This window comes from Vombatus ursinus, unplaced genomic scaffold, assembly GCF_900497805.2.
Source record: "Vombatus ursinus unplaced genomic scaffold, bare-nosed wombat genome assembly UNPS02014786.1, whole genome shotgun sequence".
Taxonomy (NCBI): domain Eukaryota; kingdom Metazoa; phylum Chordata; class Mammalia; order Diprotodontia; family Vombatidae; genus Vombatus; species Vombatus ursinus.
This window is the reverse complement of record NW_020954564.1, coordinates 37654051-37672912: the sequence shown is the minus strand read 5'-3', so window position 1 is coordinate 37672912 and position 18862 is coordinate 37654051. Positions and strand designations below refer to the sequence as shown.

Genomic DNA, 18862 nt, shown 5'->3' with positions numbered 1-18862 from the left:
GTCCTCAAGTGCAGCCTTTTGACTGAATCCAAACTTCACAGAACAAATGCTTTTATTAAGGGAATATGTTCTATGAAGTTTGGATTCAGTCAAAGGGTTTCACTTGAGGACCTAGAGGGCCACATGTAGCCTCCAGGCTGCAGGTTCCCCACCCCTGGGTTAAATGATTTGCCCTGGGTCACAGAGTTACTAAGTTTCAGAGGTGAGATTTGAATCTATATTTTACAACTGCAGGTCCAGCACCCCATTCACTTTGCCTTTCTATTGGCAGAGTATTTTTTAAATTTATTTTTGTCACAACAACCCTATCAAGCAACAAAAGGTAAAAGTTATTCTGCCTATTTTACATCAATGGAAACTGAGGCCCAGTTAAGTTAAATGATTTGCCCAAGTTCACAAGCTAACTCAGTGTTCTTTCTTTTATGCCAAATGAGTGTCCTGAGGTTGAAATGGCCAGAGTTTAATTTTCACCCCATAATCCCTTCATTGGGCCGGGGTCCCTGCTTAAGCCTACACCTCACTAGCAAAAGCACACAGCCCTCTGTCCTTTCCCCCTGAGCCCTAGATAAAAGATAAAAAACTGACAAGGCCAGAGGAAGGGGACTGTAACTGCTGCCACTTTTGCCTCTTCTTTTCCTATGCCAAGAATGGTGATACTTGCACCATAACCTAGATGAACTAAAGGGTTTTTTTAAACAGTACAATATTGTAATGGCAGTTTAAAAGGCCCTGCTGGTCTCCAGAGTCCTCTCCTTTCCTGTCATTTACAAAAGCTCCAGCAGTTTTCTGCCAACTCTGTGTCAGGCAAGAGTCTTATAAACTTTGAAACAGAGAACTGAATCTGGCCAAGTTTGTGGCTGTCCTGGGGTCTCTGATGCTGATAGAACCTTGGGGCTTGGGATTTGGAAGGTCTTTGGAAATGACAGTGGTAGGCACACTGAATAGAGTGGCAGTAAAACTGAATCCCATTACTCATACTTATCAGCTTTGTCACTGTGGGTCTTAGCCTCCATTTATACACCCCCCACAAATAAGTATTATACTGTCTTCCCTACTTAGCTCACTGGGTTGTGTGTGGTGAATATCAAATAAAAAAGAACAATATGAAGTACTTTGCAAATCTTTGCAAAGGAAGGAAACAAGCATTTGTTAATTTCTTACTATTTGCCAGATACTGTGTCAAGTGCTTTACGAATATTGTCTTATTTGATCCTCTCAACAACCTTGGGAGGTAGGTGCTAAAGCAAACAGAGGTAAGTGACTTACCCAAGGTCACAAAGCTATTTTTTATTAATTTATTTTGATTTATCAACAATCACTTCCATATGCTTTTGAGTTTAAATTTTTTCTCCCCCTTTCTCCCCACCTCCCCAAGATGGCACACAATCTGATATAGGCTATACATATACATTCCTATTAAACATATTTTCACATTAGTGATGTTGTAAGTAAGAATTAGAACCAATAGGAGGAACCACCAGAAAGAGGAAACAAAACTCAACAGAAGAAGAAAAAATAGCAAATACTATGCTTCAATCTGCAGTCAAACTCCATAGTTTTTTCTTTGAATGTGGATAGAATTTTCCATCACGTGACCTTTGGAGATGTCTTAGATCCCTGTATTACTGGGAAGGGTTAAGTTTATCAATATTAGTTATCACACAATGTGGCTGTTATTGTATACAAAGTTCTCCTGGTTCTGCTCACTTCACTGGGCATCAGACCATACAAGTCTTTCCAGATTTTTCTGAAGTCAGCCTGTAACAAAGCTTTTAATTGTCTGAGGCTATCACCAATTTGGTGGCTACTGCTACAATCTTACTAGTTAGCCGTGGTACCTGTAAAGGATCTTTCAAGATGTCCCTTGAGCAATCCCATCTCAGAATAATCATTCACCTAATATCAGGAAAAAATAAACAGAAGAAAAACAGAGATGCTTGCTCAGAGACACATGGAAGCCAGGTAAGAAGAGGGAAGAATGTGACCAACTGTTCTTCCCCTACCTGTAGCTCAAAGGAATACTTTTCACTCAAAAATGCTAAGGAAAGAAATTGAAAGGTGAGCAGGTCACACTTTTTGTATGCACACTCAGTTCCAGTAAACTCTGAGTCAGCAGTTTTTTTTTTTTACAGTTCACAGTCAACAAGACATTTTATCATCCACATAGTACCAACATAGTACCAATAATGTCCACTCATATAATTTCTATGGCACTCTATTGAGCCCGAATGTGGAAGGTGAAGAAAAAAAAGGCAAGCACCCAAGACTTGGAGTTAATTAAGGACGTGTTAAGGATAGAGTGGGGAGGAGGCATATGCTATATTAGGAAAATTAGGATACAGGTGGGACTTGATGAGAGCAACTCAGTGAGTTCTGTGTTTACCCAGACATCTCATGGATCTTTATTTCTGACAAATGAAGAGTAGGAGTCAGCTTATGCTCATTTCTACCTTCTGTGGGAGCTAGTCTGGAGTGTGTGCGTGTGTATGCACATGCACAGGGTATTATGTTACTGATATATGTGAATAACAATTTTTATTTAAGCTTAGTGTATATTATTTCTGTTTCAAATCATCCTTAAGAGCATAAATTAAACATTAAAAACAAACAGAAAAAAAATCCACAAGAAGTTTAGAAGGAGACATGAGTGTCAATTTTGTTACTACCTTGTTAAATTTAGCATATGCTTTCAAAAACAAACTATGCATAATATAAGTTCATAATTACACATACCATCTTCTTTATTGTTCATTTATACAGGATTGTTTATTTATTGATAGTTACATTCATAATAAAAAAGGAAATTTAATTTTAAAAAGTGATATGATGAAAGAAGCTTTGGATTCAGAGGCTGAGGACCTCAGTTCATATCCTAACTTTACTCCAAGTATGAACTTGGAACAAATCACTCTTACTCTTTGAGCCTATTTCTTTACTCATAGTAAAAAGAGGGAATTGAATTTACTAATATCTCAGGTACCTTTAGCTCCCGAATGTATGGATAACCACTTGCCTAGAAGATGTCTAGCCTATCCCTACACCTAGGTTTCCCCTACCCCTTATTTTACTGTTGAGGAAAGCAAGGAGAGGTTAAGCAACTTTCCAAAAGTCACACATATAGCCAGAATTACAGATAGGATTTGAACCCAGCTTCTTTGAACCAGGGCCAATATTCTTTCTACTGGACAGCACAGAAAAGGATCTAGGGCTTAGGTTATAGACTACTCCTAGTACAGTGTTCTGGCCAGAAACTCCTGCATTTTAGCAGTAGTAAGAGTAACATGATGCATTATTTACTGAATTATGTAGATCCTCAAATAAACTACCAGTGTTATAGACTCTTGACTTTTAGAACTCAAAGAGAACTTATTAGGAAATTAGAAAGTGACTTGCTTAAAGTCAGTCAAGAGAATGAAAGAGCAGAGACTAGAACCCTGATTCTCCTTAGCCCCAGCTCAGTATTTTGCTTGTAGAGTAGCTTGAATACCCAACAACTACCCTTAGCTATGAGAACATACTATCATAATATGTGATAGAATTTATCCTCCAATGTTCTGGCTAATAACCATCTCAGCTATCTTTTATGAAGTAGCACAGATCTAGTCACAGAATCTCATAGAGATGATAGAAGTAAAGATTACAGTGGAATTGCTGTATCTGATTAGAATATAAATTCATACTGTTTCATGCAATACCTGTGTGCTAGCAAGTTGGGTGAAAATTGAATTTTTGTAAATAAAATCCAATGTAAATTCAATTAAAAACATGTATTAAGTGTTTCTTAGGTGCAGAGAACTTCATTAAGTACATAGTCTGGATATACAGTGCTAGGGATACATGGAGTAGATAGATAGAAATACAGACAGACAGACATATAGATAGATGGATAGATAGATAGATAGAACGGAACCAATATTTATCCTCCAGGAGCTTACAGTTTAATGATGGGGGGGTGAGGAAAACAGATTTGTCGGTTTACAATTTGTACACAGAAAAATGAATATAAAGCAGTTTGGGAAGGAATTACTTTCAAATATCTAACTTTTTTTAAAAAAAATTAAATTTTCTTTCTCTATTTTTGTAATGTAAAGCATATCCAGGAGACACAAATTCTAGTCTAGATTCTACCATTGACGAACTGTATGATTTGGACAAGCTGATTCACATAGTATGATAGATTTAAAGCTAGATAGGACTTTAGAGGTCACCTGGTTCAATCCCCTCAATTTACAGGTTTAGGTCTCACTTTCCTATTCAATGAATGGACTATATGATCTCAAAGATCACTTCTGGCACAGGCATTCTGTGCTATAAATGCCTTTCCAGGTCTAACAGTCTATGTTCAATGTTAAAACATTTTGTATTCTAAAAACTCTTCCAATTTTATAATATGATGGTTCTATGATTCATATTGAGTATGCTGGGTAAAGAATGGAAGAAGTTAAATCTGGGTCTTCTGGGATTTAGATGAAAAACTTGCCAAATTTATGATGTCCAAGAAGCTGGTTCTAATGTTTTCCAATTTTCTTATAGGGGGAATAGGTTTTGGAAGAACCAAAGGAAACTCAGGCTCTGAGGCAGATGACGAGACACAGCTGACGTTCTACACAGAGCAATATCGGAGCAGGCGTAGAAGCAAAGGTAATCTTCCTCATCTATGAAGGGCATTGGGAAAGACCTTAGGTCAGGGAAGTGTGAAGTGATGAACCAAGCTAGGATCAATTCAAGTACTTCAAACACAAATACTGAGAGCCGTCCAGAGACTGGCACCTATAATTCATCCCAAATCTGAATGAAGCCTTGCAGGTATGAGATGGTGGGCATGTCATTCATTCTTCTTTTTTTGGAGTCTTTTTTTGTGTGAATTTTCCCATCACCAGCTACTCCCTGTTGTCTTCCTCAATCACCAGTCTCCCATAACTCTACCAGTTCTCTAGCATTTAGAATAAAAGCAAGAGGAGAATGGACCTCTGTAACCTGGATTATTTAATTATAATCAAAGAAAAAGTGATAACAGTATTTCTGGTCATAAGTAAAAGGTAAGGAAAGGGTGGAAACAAAACCAAATTACCGGTTTCTGCACGAACAGTTTAGCCACCTGGCTAACCTCATTTATATAACCAAGCTATTTCCATTGTATTTGCATTTTGGTATAGAAAGTCGTGGAATACTTCTTCCTTCTCCCCTCTCTGATATCACTCATTTGCCTATTATTTTGTTCCTATCTTTCCTGATAGCATCACAGACTTTCAGAGTTGGAGGAGACAGCCAATGTCATTGAAGCCAGCTTTTAACCCAACAGGAACCCTTTTTACAACCTTCTAATAAGTACTTAAACAACCTCCACTCAAAGTTTTCTAATTTTAGGAAACCTATTGCCTCCTCAAGGCAACCCTTTCCACTATTAGTCACCTCTTTTATGAAATTTTTCTTTGTATCAAGCTGAAATCTGACTTTGTGCAACTCTCATCCATTCTGACTACTTCTACTCTTTCTTCAAGCCCAAATAAAATAAGTCTACATGACGATACTTTTAAATACTTGAAAAAATTTCATACCTCAGTTTCCTCATCAATAAAATAGGGGGATAGAAATATATGGCTTCTGTGATCCCATCTAGCTCGAGATCTCTGATCTTATGTCCTTACTTAAGCCTTCTCTTCTTCAGGCTAAAAATCTATATTTCCTTCAAGTCATATAGCATTGTTCTCTAATATCCTCCTTGTCTTGGGTAACTTCTTCCAGACATGCTGCAGTTTGCCAATGTCATTCCTAAAAAGTGTTACCGAGAGCTGACCATATTACTTCACATGTATTCTGACCATGGCAGAGCACAGTGGAACTCCCACTCCCTCCTACTGGACAAACATGTCTCTTTTTATGTAGCTTGTCATATCATTTTGTTGGGCTGCCTTGGGATGCTGTTGGTGCATGTTGGCTGTTGTCCCCTAGGTCTCTTTGACATGATTTTCTAGTCAAGTATCCCCTACCCTGTCTTTCAACAATTCATTTTTAAATGCAAGTGCAGGACTTCATAGAGATCTCTTAAAATTTGTCTTATTACAATGTGCTTATTGCCACAGCTTGAGGTCTTTCTAGATCTTGATTGTACCATCCAACTTCTTAGTTATTCTTAGCTTCATAGAATCTGATAAGCATGCTACCTATGCCTTCATCCGGGTCACTGATAAAGCAAGATGACTTCCTCTCCTTGTTCTTCCTTTCTTCCTCACTCATTCTCATCCTTCTTTCTTCTTCATCATTCCTTTCATCACCAAATAACGATTTTAGCTTGCCATTTTGTTCTGACAATCCAATTTGAGCTTTTATTCCGCTGATTCTCAGTTCCCCTTCACAATAATTGTCATCCTTTTGACATTAAGATTGTTTTAAAAAGTACTATCTTTCTTCATTCTTCTTCTTCCTTCTTCCATTTTTAATCTCTTTTCTCCTCTTCCTTACATTTATGTCCACTTTTCTCTTATTCATCTTTGATCTCCTATTCCCTACCTCCCCCCCATATAATCCTCTTCCTCTCATCTTTTTTTCTCTCCTCCTCAAATTTGCCTGATGGTTGTTTCCTGAGATGAAATTCCTGTCATATTAGCCTATCATGAATCACCCCATCCAACTAGGATTAAAGCTTTTCTGCATCTAATTTGTTTGTTAAGCATACTGGACTTAGCAACGTGCAAAGATACAGCACTGGCCCTGGGGACTAGAAGTCAGAGTCTGATGGCCTCTCTGATTAAGATATTAAATAGGATGACCAAAGAGTCAAGTGAATTTCTTTACCATTGTCTGTGGGAGTCACATTTATTGCACAGAGCATCACCAGAAGGTGATGAATCCCTGAAAGGACAAGCTAAATTGAATATAGTAATAAAAGATCATTGACTATCCCAAGGTAAATCACCAAGGTAGAGACCAGTATTGAGAGGGTTATTGGACCATAAACCTGTAAGATTCTTGAGATTATGTTTGGAAAGTGAACATGGTGAGGAAGAGAAGGGGGCTAGGTAAGAAAGGATGAAAAATAAGAGTGGCCAAGTGAATTATGGGCCAGAATTCAGGACAACATAGATCTAGTTCCATCTCTGCCACTGACTTAATGTCTGATCACATGCAAGTTACTTGTCTCCTTTGGTTCTCAGTTTATTCACCCATGGAATTGGGACAATAATGCAAAGTCACAAAACTCCAAGGTTGGAAGAAATCTTAGAAGCCATCTATTTCAACTTGAACTTCAACAGAAATTTCCTCCACACCATCTTGGCAATAGGTTATCCAGGGTCTGCTTGAAAACTTGCAGCAGAAGTGGGGGGATCTATCCTATCCTAAGACAGCCCATTCTATACTATTTTTGGGAGAGTTCACATTGCTAAGAAGGTTTTCTTTACAACTCTCCTTGCATCCGTCAGAGGGCATTTGCAACATTCTAACAAGATGACAGATGTGAAAATGCTTTGAAAATTTCAAAGTGCTATAAAATTGTAAGGTAATATTGGGCAAATTGTCCACCTGGAGGTGTATGTGAAAGCCAGAATGGATGAGACAAGAAAGCCAGGGAGGAAATGAGGAGTTAGAGAGTAATGGAGAGGGAAAGCAGGGGAGATGAGCAGAGGGACAATCATTGATCTTTCTTGCTATGTTACATATATCTCTGCTTTTAACTGTGATGTGACAGATGACTTCTTGTCACTCATTTCATAGGAAAGGTGATACTGTCTTCTTCTCTCCTCTTCTGTCTCTTAGATAATAAATGTTGTTTTGTTTATATCTTCCCCTGTACTATTGCATTTCCATAGTAAAGTGTACATGGCAATGTATCATTCACCAAATTAATGTAGAATGCATGGAAATATACAGTATTTTCTTGATCAAACTTGAACTTGGTGAATGTCTCCCAGAGACTGAATCATAGAATGTATGAGCTAAAATGGGATTTGGCAGATAGAATGTAAGAGCTTAATGGGGCCTTCCTAGCCTGTGGGCCCTCGTGCCCTTCCCTTCATCCTTTACCTCCACTTTCCTCTGCTGCTCTCCCATGGAGACTGTGGGAATATAGCCTCGGAATGGAATGAGCCTTCTTCCCCTTAAATATATTGTCCCATGCTCATTAGTCCCAGTTTTCCCCCTTTATCACCATTATCTCTCCCTTACGCTTTCTCCTACAACCATATCTCCATATAGCATTACTTTCCTTGAAAATGCAATGAGTCAGCAAAGCTCTCTGTGTCAGGGTGAGACAGCCTGGCTGTGTCTGTGGCCAAGAAGAAGATGACCGAATGCACAAGGATAGGGAAATAGAGGGGAGAAAAAGATAGAGTAGAAGCTAAGTTGGTTCCTGTTACTTACTGCCTGTGTTATCTTGATAGCATCTTTAGCTTCTCTTTGTCATCTATCCACTGAGGGGACTGGACCAATATTATGGGAAAAGCCCTGGTGAGAAGACCTAGGCTTGAATTCCAGTTCCTTTATTAACCAGCTGTGTAACTTTGGGCAGGTCACTTTCTCTCTCTTTGCCTCTGTTTCCTCATATTTAAAGTCAGTGCCTTGGACCAGCTGATCCTTAAAATCCCATCCAACTCCAATCTCTTGAAAGACAGGTGGTCTGGTAGAAAGGGCACTGGACTTAGAGTCAAAAGACCTGGTTTCAAATCCTGATGATTCTGACAGTATCTGTGTGACCATGGAAAAGTCACTTAACCTCTAAACCTTAGCCTCTTCATCTGAAAATTAGTGTGTTGGCCTCTGAGATCTCTTGCAGCTCTAAATCCATGGTCCTGTGATCTCCCTAGGACCTCATTTCCTCATTTATAAATGAAGATTATAATACGTATGTGTCCCCAATCTAACAGGACAGTTTTGGAGAAAGTATTTTGCAAATCTTAAAACACTATAAAATTATAACCTATTATTATCCTATAACTAGATGGTCTATAACAAGAATAGGCAAAATCTGGTGGGGAGGGGACAAATACTGCCCTTTGCCTGTTTTTGTATGGAACCCTTCTTAAACTTGCAGGCCATCCAAAAACAGGCTAAGGACTTGATTTGGCCCTTTGCTAACTCCCAGTCTGTAAGGTAGCCTCAGGCTCTAATAGGGGTGTTCTGGGTCCCATAAATGCTGGTTATAACAACAACAACCACAACAATTATTGTTGTTATTATATTCTAAGGCATATTTTCAAAATTCTAAGATTCTGCTTCTGGGTAATATTTATCAGATTTAGCTCATTCTTCCAGCTGCAACATCACTGGTAACTTCTTGTTACTTGGCTTTGCAGGAAAGGGGTCTTCCCTTTCCTTCCTCTCTCTTCTCTTTTTGTCTCTCCCTGTGGAGAAAAAATGAATTTGTCAGGGAAACCTGCAGTGTTTTTCACTCTACTCTTTAAAAATGCCTGAGGAAAAAAAAAACTACTACTACCACCAACCTCAACTACCAAGCAGCAGGAGAATGTCAAGTGCAGTGATTCCCTGGTAGCCGTCAACCTGTTTGCAAATACTGTATAACCTTGTTTCCTCAAGTTCAGCTGTAGTTTCTGACATTTGTGAGCAATATAATGTGCTTAATGAGGCTTTGAAGCTGCACGGCAGAGATGAGAAGGGGAGGAGGGGAGCAGAAGGAGGAAGACAGCTTCTAGCCTCCTTCTGCCACCCTGACAAGCAATATCTCCATGCGAAATTTCTGCAAGCCTTAAAATAAACCAAACTTGCCTGCCTATCATCTCCTGTGTCCGTGTTTCCCACCACTTCAAACCAGCCCACTTCTTCAGAACAGTTAAGAAAGAAACCTGTGTGAGGTACGTCTCTCTCCATGACAGATGCACCAGAATCTACTAGAAAGTTAAATTGACTAGGAGTTAAAGGGCCTGCAATCAAGCCCAAGACATGCCCCATGATGTTTCAGTACCTCTTTTTTTCTCTCTGAAAGTGACATTGTGAGGCAAAGGCAGGACCAGACTCAGACTCAGGTTTCTCCACTTCTTGGGTGTGATAGGAGAGGTGAAGAGGGGAAAAAAAGTGAGAGAAAGCAAGAAAAGAGGGAAATGTTCTTTTGTTCTGCCTCTAATAAAATTTATTACATGTAAGCTATAACATTTTATTTAATAGATATTGGCTAGAAAGTTCATAAATCAGATGTTTTCATATCAAATATTGTTTCACATTCAATCACAGATATCACTATTTTAAGGAATCTGAAAAAGGGTAGTATAGAGGATTTGGGGTCAGAAGGCCCAAGTTAAAATCTTGTACTTCTACTTAATAGTGATCTTAGACAAGTCACAAATCTTTTTGAGGGGCTCCAGTTTATATCTCTGTAAAATGAAGACATTTGACTAGATGATCTTTAGTGTCCTTTGAAGTTCTAATATTCTGAGATTCTGTCATCATAAGTTTATTTTAAAAGCAAAATTTCTTTTTTTAATTAATGAAGATTCTCCCTTTAGAAGGTATTTTGTAATGCAGATATTTTCATGCATTGTTTATACAAATAAGATCCCACCTGAGATGCTTATTAGTTGTGTGATGTGACCTTGAGCAAATGATTTAACCTTGTTGGGTCTCAGTGGCTCATTTGTAAAATGTGACATTTGGATTTGATGCCATCTGAGGTCCTTTCCAACTCTAAATCTATGGTTCTGGTCATTGGTTTAGTAACTCTTAATGGTTGTTCACTCCTTGGGATGTTGTCAGTTATAAATTAATCTTCATTTCAAGCTATATTAAGTTTATTGAGTAATATTTACAAGCCTACAACTGTGCTGGGATACTGTGAGAGACTCAGAAGGTGAAAATAGGGTCCCTGCCCTTGGAGAGCTGATAGTTTATCTGGAAGAGATGAAGATGAAGTTAACATCCAGAAAACAGTGGAGATCCTATAACTAAATGAGAAAGCAAGTGGGGCATATGATCTGGACAGGGGGGCATATCAGCAGCTACCAGATAAATTTCAATACAAAGGATATTTATAATGTACCCAGAATGTCTGATTTGTCACTAGGGTTACTCCTTCTCCCCTCAGAGTCTAATGCAAAGCTAAAAACAGAGAGATTACTTTGGAAAAACTTCATAGCTTCATAGAATGTTAGCGCGTTAGAGTGTTAGAGCAGAACATAGAATGCCCAAATATAAATGATCCAAAGTAGAAGGGGCTTCAGAACATGAAATGGTAGAAAATAAAGTGTTAAATCTGTAAGGGAACTAGAAATCATGTAATCTAGCTTCCTTATTTTACAAATGAAGAAACAAAGGCCTAAAGAAGGCAAGTGATTTACCCAAGTGCATAGCTTGTTAATGGCGAAGCTTAGAATAGAACCCAGATTTCTTGACTTCTGCTCCAGTGTTCTATGAAACACACTTGATTCTTGACGATTTTTAAAGGCACACAGACAAAGGAATTTTTGACTTAGCTAGAAATACTGCAACCCTGGTATTTCACTGACTTCCTGGCATAGTTCCACAGTCAGCCCATCTCACCTGTATTGCCTGCCCAATGTCTTAACAAGTGCTTCATACAGATTAATTTATATTAAATCACATTATATTGGACTTTTAGTCACATAGTATCAGGGGAAAATTATCTAGATTCCAAATATGTGTATATACATATTATATGTATATATACATGTATACATATATGCATATACACAAAGTCATCTAATTTAACCCATATTTTAATAGCAATCTTCTCCATAGTATTCTGCATAATCTCTCTCTCTCTCTCTCTCTCTCTCTCTCTCTCTCTCTCTCTCTCTCTCTCACTCACACACACACACACACACACACACACACACACACACACACCCTGAACATCTAGTACCCTTTGAGGACATTCAGTAATGGGAAATCTCATCAAGATGTAGCTGGAACAGATCTTAGAGACTGTTAATTTGGTGGTCTCCTGAATCTCATCCCTATACTGTTGTCACTAGATTAAGCTGCTAGGTAATCAAAATGGAATATCCTACTATGCTGATTCACAGAGCATTAACTAGTAAAGATGAGTTGTATATTGTATTGGTATGTTGATGGAAGATTATTGATTTTCTATGGCAGACATATTGGTTTAAAGTATGCTGCTATTTCATTAGGAGATATGGAGAAGGCATAAAGGTGAACATAAATCCACTTATAATTGGTCCTCCACTATTATATTTGGGGCTCTCATAACATCCCCAGGGTGGATGAAGAGAAATATCAGAGAAGTGCTATATTAGAGATGGAGTCCCATGCTATCCCTGGGCCTCATCCTAGGTATAATGCTAGAAAACTGGCCATTCTGGGACTTACCAAGCATAGACATAACACATGAAATGCTCAGGGATCAATAAACACAAACATATTCAGCTCCCCTAGCCTATTTCTCATAGGTCAGCAAACAGGAAGGACACAAATTTTATCATGTCATAAATACTCACTTGCATCTGAGTCATCTTCTCAAGGAAATGAAAATAATTACTGAGTTCTACAGCAATAACTGGTCTTATGCTGACTGGCTATGAGGTAGTCCTTTCCTCCTCCCTAACTCATCACAGAGTGAGATGGCTCTATTACCCAATACAAAGCAAAGCAAAACAAAACAAAACAAAACAAAAAAGCCTTGGTGCTGCCCTTTACCATAGTGCTGATTCAGCTCACAGTATTCATTCTCCCTAATATCTCTGGCCGTGGTGCTAGCAGTAATAGTGGGAGACCATATTGAAAAATTACTCCATGTGACACATAGTATGCTTCAATGTAGTCCAGTGGCTGTGAAAGCATTGCAGTTGATTTGCAGAGGTCTAGCTGAAAAGCCACAAAATACATACTGTGTGAAAACAACATCTGTGAGAAGTTCTATGGGTCTACTCTGAGGGGGTTGTTCTTAAGAGAACTTGGCAAGTCTCATCTATACACACCAGCCTCATGTCAACTCTCTCAGATAGACATATGCTGGGGGAAAATGATTTTTTTTTTACCTTGTAATGAATGGTCTAATTAGTTTTTCTTCTAGTTTGACTGTGAGTAAGAACATCTAGATTCTGTCACTAAAAAAAAAAACAAAAAACAACAAACAAAAAACAAACAAACAAAAAACGATATGACCTTGCCTGGCACATCATAAGAGCTTACTAAATGCTTTTTTGATTTTAGCATACCAATTCCTTTCTGTAGTCCTTTTCTTTATCCACCAAATAAGAGAAATTGTCTCTTAAGGTTTTTTCAGCCTTAAAAATGATTGTTCTCAGGTCCTATTCAGCTCCAAAATCTTTGCTCTGAGTTCAGTTCTTTTCCAGTTCTAATATTTAGTATTTTAAGGTTCATCTAGCTTAAACATTCACAGCTCTAACATTGTGTTTTTTAACATCAGCATATCTCATGTTCATTTATATTTTAATATTCTATGAACTAAGTTTTCTTATAGCTCTAATATTCTATATTTTAAGGTTTCTTCTAGATTAGACATTCCATATTCTAAGGTTGCTTCCTGCTCTAACATCCTTTTAACATTTCTAAATCATTGGGACCCTTCTAGCTTTGATATTTTTATGAGTCTCTAAATAGAGAGAAACCAAGAAGGGGACTTGACATCATTTGCTGTTCTCATTCTCTCTCTCTCTCTCTCTCTCTCTCTCTCTCTCTCTCTCTCCCTTTCTCTTATTTTTCCTCTCTGTTCAAAATTAGTGGCCCTTTGTTTGAATCCCAACTTTTCTATTTACTCTCTTTATGATTTGTGCAAGTCCCTTAACCTCTCTACTAATCATTTCCTTAGCTATAGAAGGAAGGAACTAGATCAGTCAGTGTTTCAATTATCTTCCCTCTCTTAACCCTAATCCTATGGACTTTTCCCCCACATGCCAAGCTTTCCTTGGCATTAGGAAGAAAAATGACAACAAAATTGGAAAGAAAAAGGAGTGCTGCATATCTTTCACTTAAAGGGGGGCGGGAGAATCCCACTGAGTATTCTTGTAAAGGTAGAAAGTGAAAGAGACTGATTATTCCCTCTTGCCAGTGTAAGCAATGAAAAATGACATGTTTGGTTTATCGCCTTTTGTCTCCAGTTTCATTCCTGACAGCCGTCTCCTTTAGTTTGAAGTCTGTGCTGACAGGGTGCTGGGCCAAATGGCATCAAAAAGGAGGAGGAATTACCATACAGTTTCAAGATTATTTCAGGGACTGATTCATGCTTGTGGTAAGATGGGGGAATTTTTGGTGTTACGTGATATTTTCCCCCTGCCTTCATTCCTCCAAGGAGTCCTCTGGTTATATTGATTTGATTTTTCTATATATTCCATCATAGGTAGTTAGAAGACAAGATCCAAAGTACTGTTCTTAGCACTGGGGATACAATAGAATAGCAAAACAGTCCTTGATCTCAGAGAACTCACATTCTAATAGGAGAGACAACCTGTAGACGAGGTTTTAGAAGTCAGGTGGAAAAGTCCATTGTTCCTTAGAGCTCAGCAACAAAGTATCTTCACCTTTTCCAGTCATATTTCCATAGATAAAACCACATCTGATGGTAAACTACTTGACATTATTTAAGTGGGCTCTTTCTCTACAAGGATTATTCCCCTTGTTGATGTATGTAGGGACTATGCTGGAAGTCAGATCAAAGTCATATTGTTAACCCCTATAACAAGAACAATCTGTGGACATTGTCATGTCCTAACCTCTTACCAAAACACATACATCCTCTGCCCTAATCGTCAAGACATAGCATTCCAGGGGCACATTAGCCAGATGGCCTAACATGGTCCAGTAATAAGATCATTGGACTGGGAAACAGGAAATCTCTCTTCTAGACTTCAGTAACAAATATGGGGAAGGAAATTAGATTTGTAGTTACAGGACTAGGGTCTGGATCCCACAACTTCTGTTTATAACCTGTGTACCTTTGGAGAATTTGTTTAACCATACTGATCCTCAGTTTCTGAATCTATAAAATGATTAGGTTTAAAATAGACAGTCTCTCATGTCTTTTCCTGCTCCAAATCTTATGGCCTTTCTTCTATAAATTCCCTTCTCACTCTGACAATAAATGCTTTATAATAATCCATGAAACTCTGCACATCAACTCAGAATTTTAGGAACATTATCTGGAGACCTTTTAGAGTTGAATCCGAGGGAAGGCAAGGAAGGTTTCATGGAAGGAGGTGAATTTGGAAGATCCTTTGGGAAAAAGTGATCATGGAGAGAGAGAAGGAGAAAGAGAAGAAGATGAGGAGGAGTTTTGTCCCAGCACCATTGCCACCTACAAGTATGGCCTTGGACTGCTTACTAGATTTTTTCACTTGTAAAGTTAAAAAGCTGAACTAGACAATCTTTAGATAGTCCCTTCTAGCTCTTAGCTTCTCTGATTCCTCAGTGTACCATTCTCACTCATCTGGTCTAGCAAACATTACTTTCATACCAGGTCAAAAACACCATAGGCCAAAGGTTGCTTCACTAGGGAGCATCAGATCTAAACAAGACTCCATCTTCCATCTACCTCAAGTGGCCCAGCCCATCACCATGGCAACAGGCTCTTTTACTTTCCCTGGCCACTGATAGAGATAACAACCCTTACATCTGTTCCTCTAGGCTCTGCTTCTGTATTTTTTCCCTTTCTTTTTTTTCTTTTCTTCCTTTTTTTTTTGATTATAACTGATCCAGCCTCACTGGGTAATTGAGTGTTTGAGAGTGAAAAATTATCTCACCAGCCTGGCCCTTATCTTGACAGCAAAGTAGCACTTTTAATTTAATTTTGTTCAGAGACGCACGGGTAACAAATTTCACTAATCGCTTAGCTGTCGCCCTCCGCATGGTAACCAGCCGTTTGTTACCAGGCAGCTCAGCATAAATACACTGGCCAGGGATTGGTGTCTTAAGGGAACTTTAGAGAAAAGGAGATGGATATTATAACCCAGCCCAGTGCTTGACACATAGTAGGCACTTGATAAATTCTTGTTTAGTTGAATGGAATGGAATTACCCTTACCATCAAGCTGATAGATATGAGTACCCCAGGGCTTCATCCAACTCTGACCTGTGTGTGTGTGTGCTCAGGGAGAGTGGAGAGTAGAGAGGAGAATACAAAAAAATGATGTTAGAAGTTGCCTATGTTTCTATTGTAACATCCTACTCAGTGCAAGAAGGAGAAAAAGAGGTATAATGAGAGACACTCCTCCCTTTCTCCCTGCACCCCCTTGAGTCCTTGGTTCTGAATTTATGAGCCTGTTAGGCATCTCTGTTTCTCTCCATCTGAGTGGGCTTGACTCCTTCTCTCAGCTAATTAAAAATCCCAGCCTATACCACCAGCCTCTGTACATCAGTGGCCGTACTGCAGACATGCTGATGCCTTGTTCTGATAGATAGTTCCCTGCAGTCTGCCCATGAAGGAGTTTTTGTTAGAGGGCTCGAGAACATCAAGTGATATGTATGTGGAGGAGGACTAAGGGATTCAGGGCTGCCTAGTGCCATCAGCAGCTGCTACTGAGGTCACTGAACTCAGTGAACTGGAAATAGGAGGTTAGTTGTGGAGGTATCCCGAGGCCTTTGAATTACCTGTAACCACATGAGAGAAAAGAAGTGGTTGGACTTTATGTTTGTTGTCTTCAGTCCCATTGTGAATAATTGTGAGCTCGGGGTCATGGTAGCACCCTGGGTGTCAAGAGCATTGGACTGGGAATCAGAATACCTAGTCTTTGGATACTGTTTGACACTTACTAATTGTACTTCAGCTCTCAGGTCCTCAGTTCCCTCATCTGTCAAAGGAGAGGGGTCAAACCAGGTGATTTCCAAGATCTCTTCTAGTTCTGACTCAATTTCAAAGAGAGATTACTCAGTATAAATATGACCCTTTGTATTATTAACTTCCTTTTCCCTAAGAGTCAACATAGTATGGGTATGGTGGGAAGAGAAATGGATCAATTGTCAAAAGACCTGGGTTCTAGCCCTGTTCTAGCTTTATTCTAGCTTCGTGATCTAGAACAACTCATTTCCTCTCTCAGTGCTTTTGATTTTCTTTATCTACTGAATGAAGGGGCCATGCTAAGTAGTCTCAAAGATCTCCCTGCACTCAGAAATTCTGATTTTTTTTAAAGTCCTTTTTAATGCATCTTACAACCCAAGATAATGGGGGAATTTAACAAGGTCATTAAATTTCCACTTCATAAGTTTAAGGGATTGTTAATTGTTTCACAGAGAAATTGAGTGATTAGTGTGTTATGGTATGATGATATAGAATAAGTTTGACCTCTACAACCTCTCACTGGACTCGGCTTCCTACAGACTCTGCAAGCTGAGCACAAGCTGGATAGGTTCCACTAAGTTGTTAATACTTCAGACCTAGGCCCAGCCATAAACTGTGTCTGCAATCCAAGCACCAGTCCAGCTAAGTGAAGAGAGGCTCATCACCATAAAGTTGACGACCAGGTGATGGATTTGTTGTTAACCACTGTCTGGGCTACCAGAGCAGGCTGTCTTCCAGTCTTATTTAGTTTTTTTTCAAACTAAACCTACTAAGTCACTTCCTATTTTTTATTATTATAACCATCTTTCTGGTAAAGGGGTTTTGGTATTAAGAAAGGGAAGTTATACATTTCCTAGGATTCCACATTTAGAATTTCCAAGGTGTTACAGCTCCTCCCCCTCCCCAGTTGCCTAAGAACAGTTCTCATCTATGACAGAACAGGCAAGCTTGCCTGGCCCATCTTGTAACATTCTTTTTTCTCTGTTAGCTTATTTTACTACTTCAATGTACATGGGGAACTTCATTCACCGTCTTTAGACCTTCCTCTCCTTTTCTTTCTGTTCAATCCCTTTTTGCCTCCGTCTCTCATATCTATTTATCCTCCTTTTCTCTTTCTTCTTTCTTTTACCCTTTCCATCTTTCTCTCTCTCCATCCTTCCACTTCATTCATGCTTCAATCCACTCACTCTCAAAGATCTAGTAGACTTGAGTCAAAAGAAAACTAGAAAAATCATGGAACTATATATCTGTAGATATGAGTCCTAGTACCACCTCTGAAACCAAAGTGCTGCATACATACAGGCTAATAACAGCCCTTCTTGTGAGCCTGTGTTTCTTCATCTGTAAAATGGTGGAACTGGGTTACACAATCCCTGAAGTCCCTTTCAACTCTATTATTTCCTTTGTGCCTTCTCCTATTGACACCCTAGCCCCTGCACTGTAGGATCATAGACTAAGAGGAGATTGTTTCAAAGTTACCTTGCCTAGGGGTTCTTAATTTTTTATGTCTTGAACCCCGTTGTCAGTCTGGTGAAACCTATGAATCTTTTCTCAGATTAATTTCTTTCAATACATAAAACTAAATAGATAGGATTATTAGGAAACAAATTATAATGAACTACAGCTGTCACTTTTTAAAAATTCATTAAATCTGGGTTAGCAACAACTGATCTAGTCTGAACTCTTCATTTTAAAGATGGAGGCAAGAAAAAACACTAAGAGAGAAAATTATCTGCTTATACTCCTCCAGTTAGCAAGAGTGCTAGAATCCAACCCATTACCCAAATCCCAAGTAAATTTTTAGTTGTCCCTACTTCTCTATCCTACTTTCCTTATCCTTTTCTCCCTCTTGTTCCCTGTCTATAATTTCTCTTTCCCTCTTTGTTCCTTGTTTTCTCTCTCCCATACTCCTTCCCTCCTATTTCTATTTTATGTCCTTTCACCTTTAGCTGGAACAAGGCTCCAGGATATCTCTATCAAAATGCAAGCTGAAAAAAAGGTGATCTGCAATTGAAAGACAGTGCTCTAGAAGAAGGCGTTTGTTTTCATACACCCAGCGTTACAATCCACAATGTCTTAAACCAACTGAGACTTGAGAAGAATGTATCAGAAACAGATTTTAAAACCTCCCAAGGAGCAACAA

At 38.8% G+C, this 18862-nt stretch overlaps 1 protein-coding gene across 2 annotated transcripts in view; it reads left to right on the top strand.

The window, feature by feature from the left end:
* Positions 1-18862, top strand: part of LOC114047044 (astrotactin-2) — a 1078351-nt gene that overhangs the window by 334035 nt on the left and 725454 nt on the right. For both annotated transcript variants that reach the window (XM_027867715.1, XM_027867716.1), the window contains exon 5: positions 4534-4641. In XM_027867715.1, coding sequence (XP_027723516.1) covers positions 4534-4641 — 108 coding nt within the window. The remainder of the gene's footprint in view (positions 1-4533; positions 4642-18862) is intronic.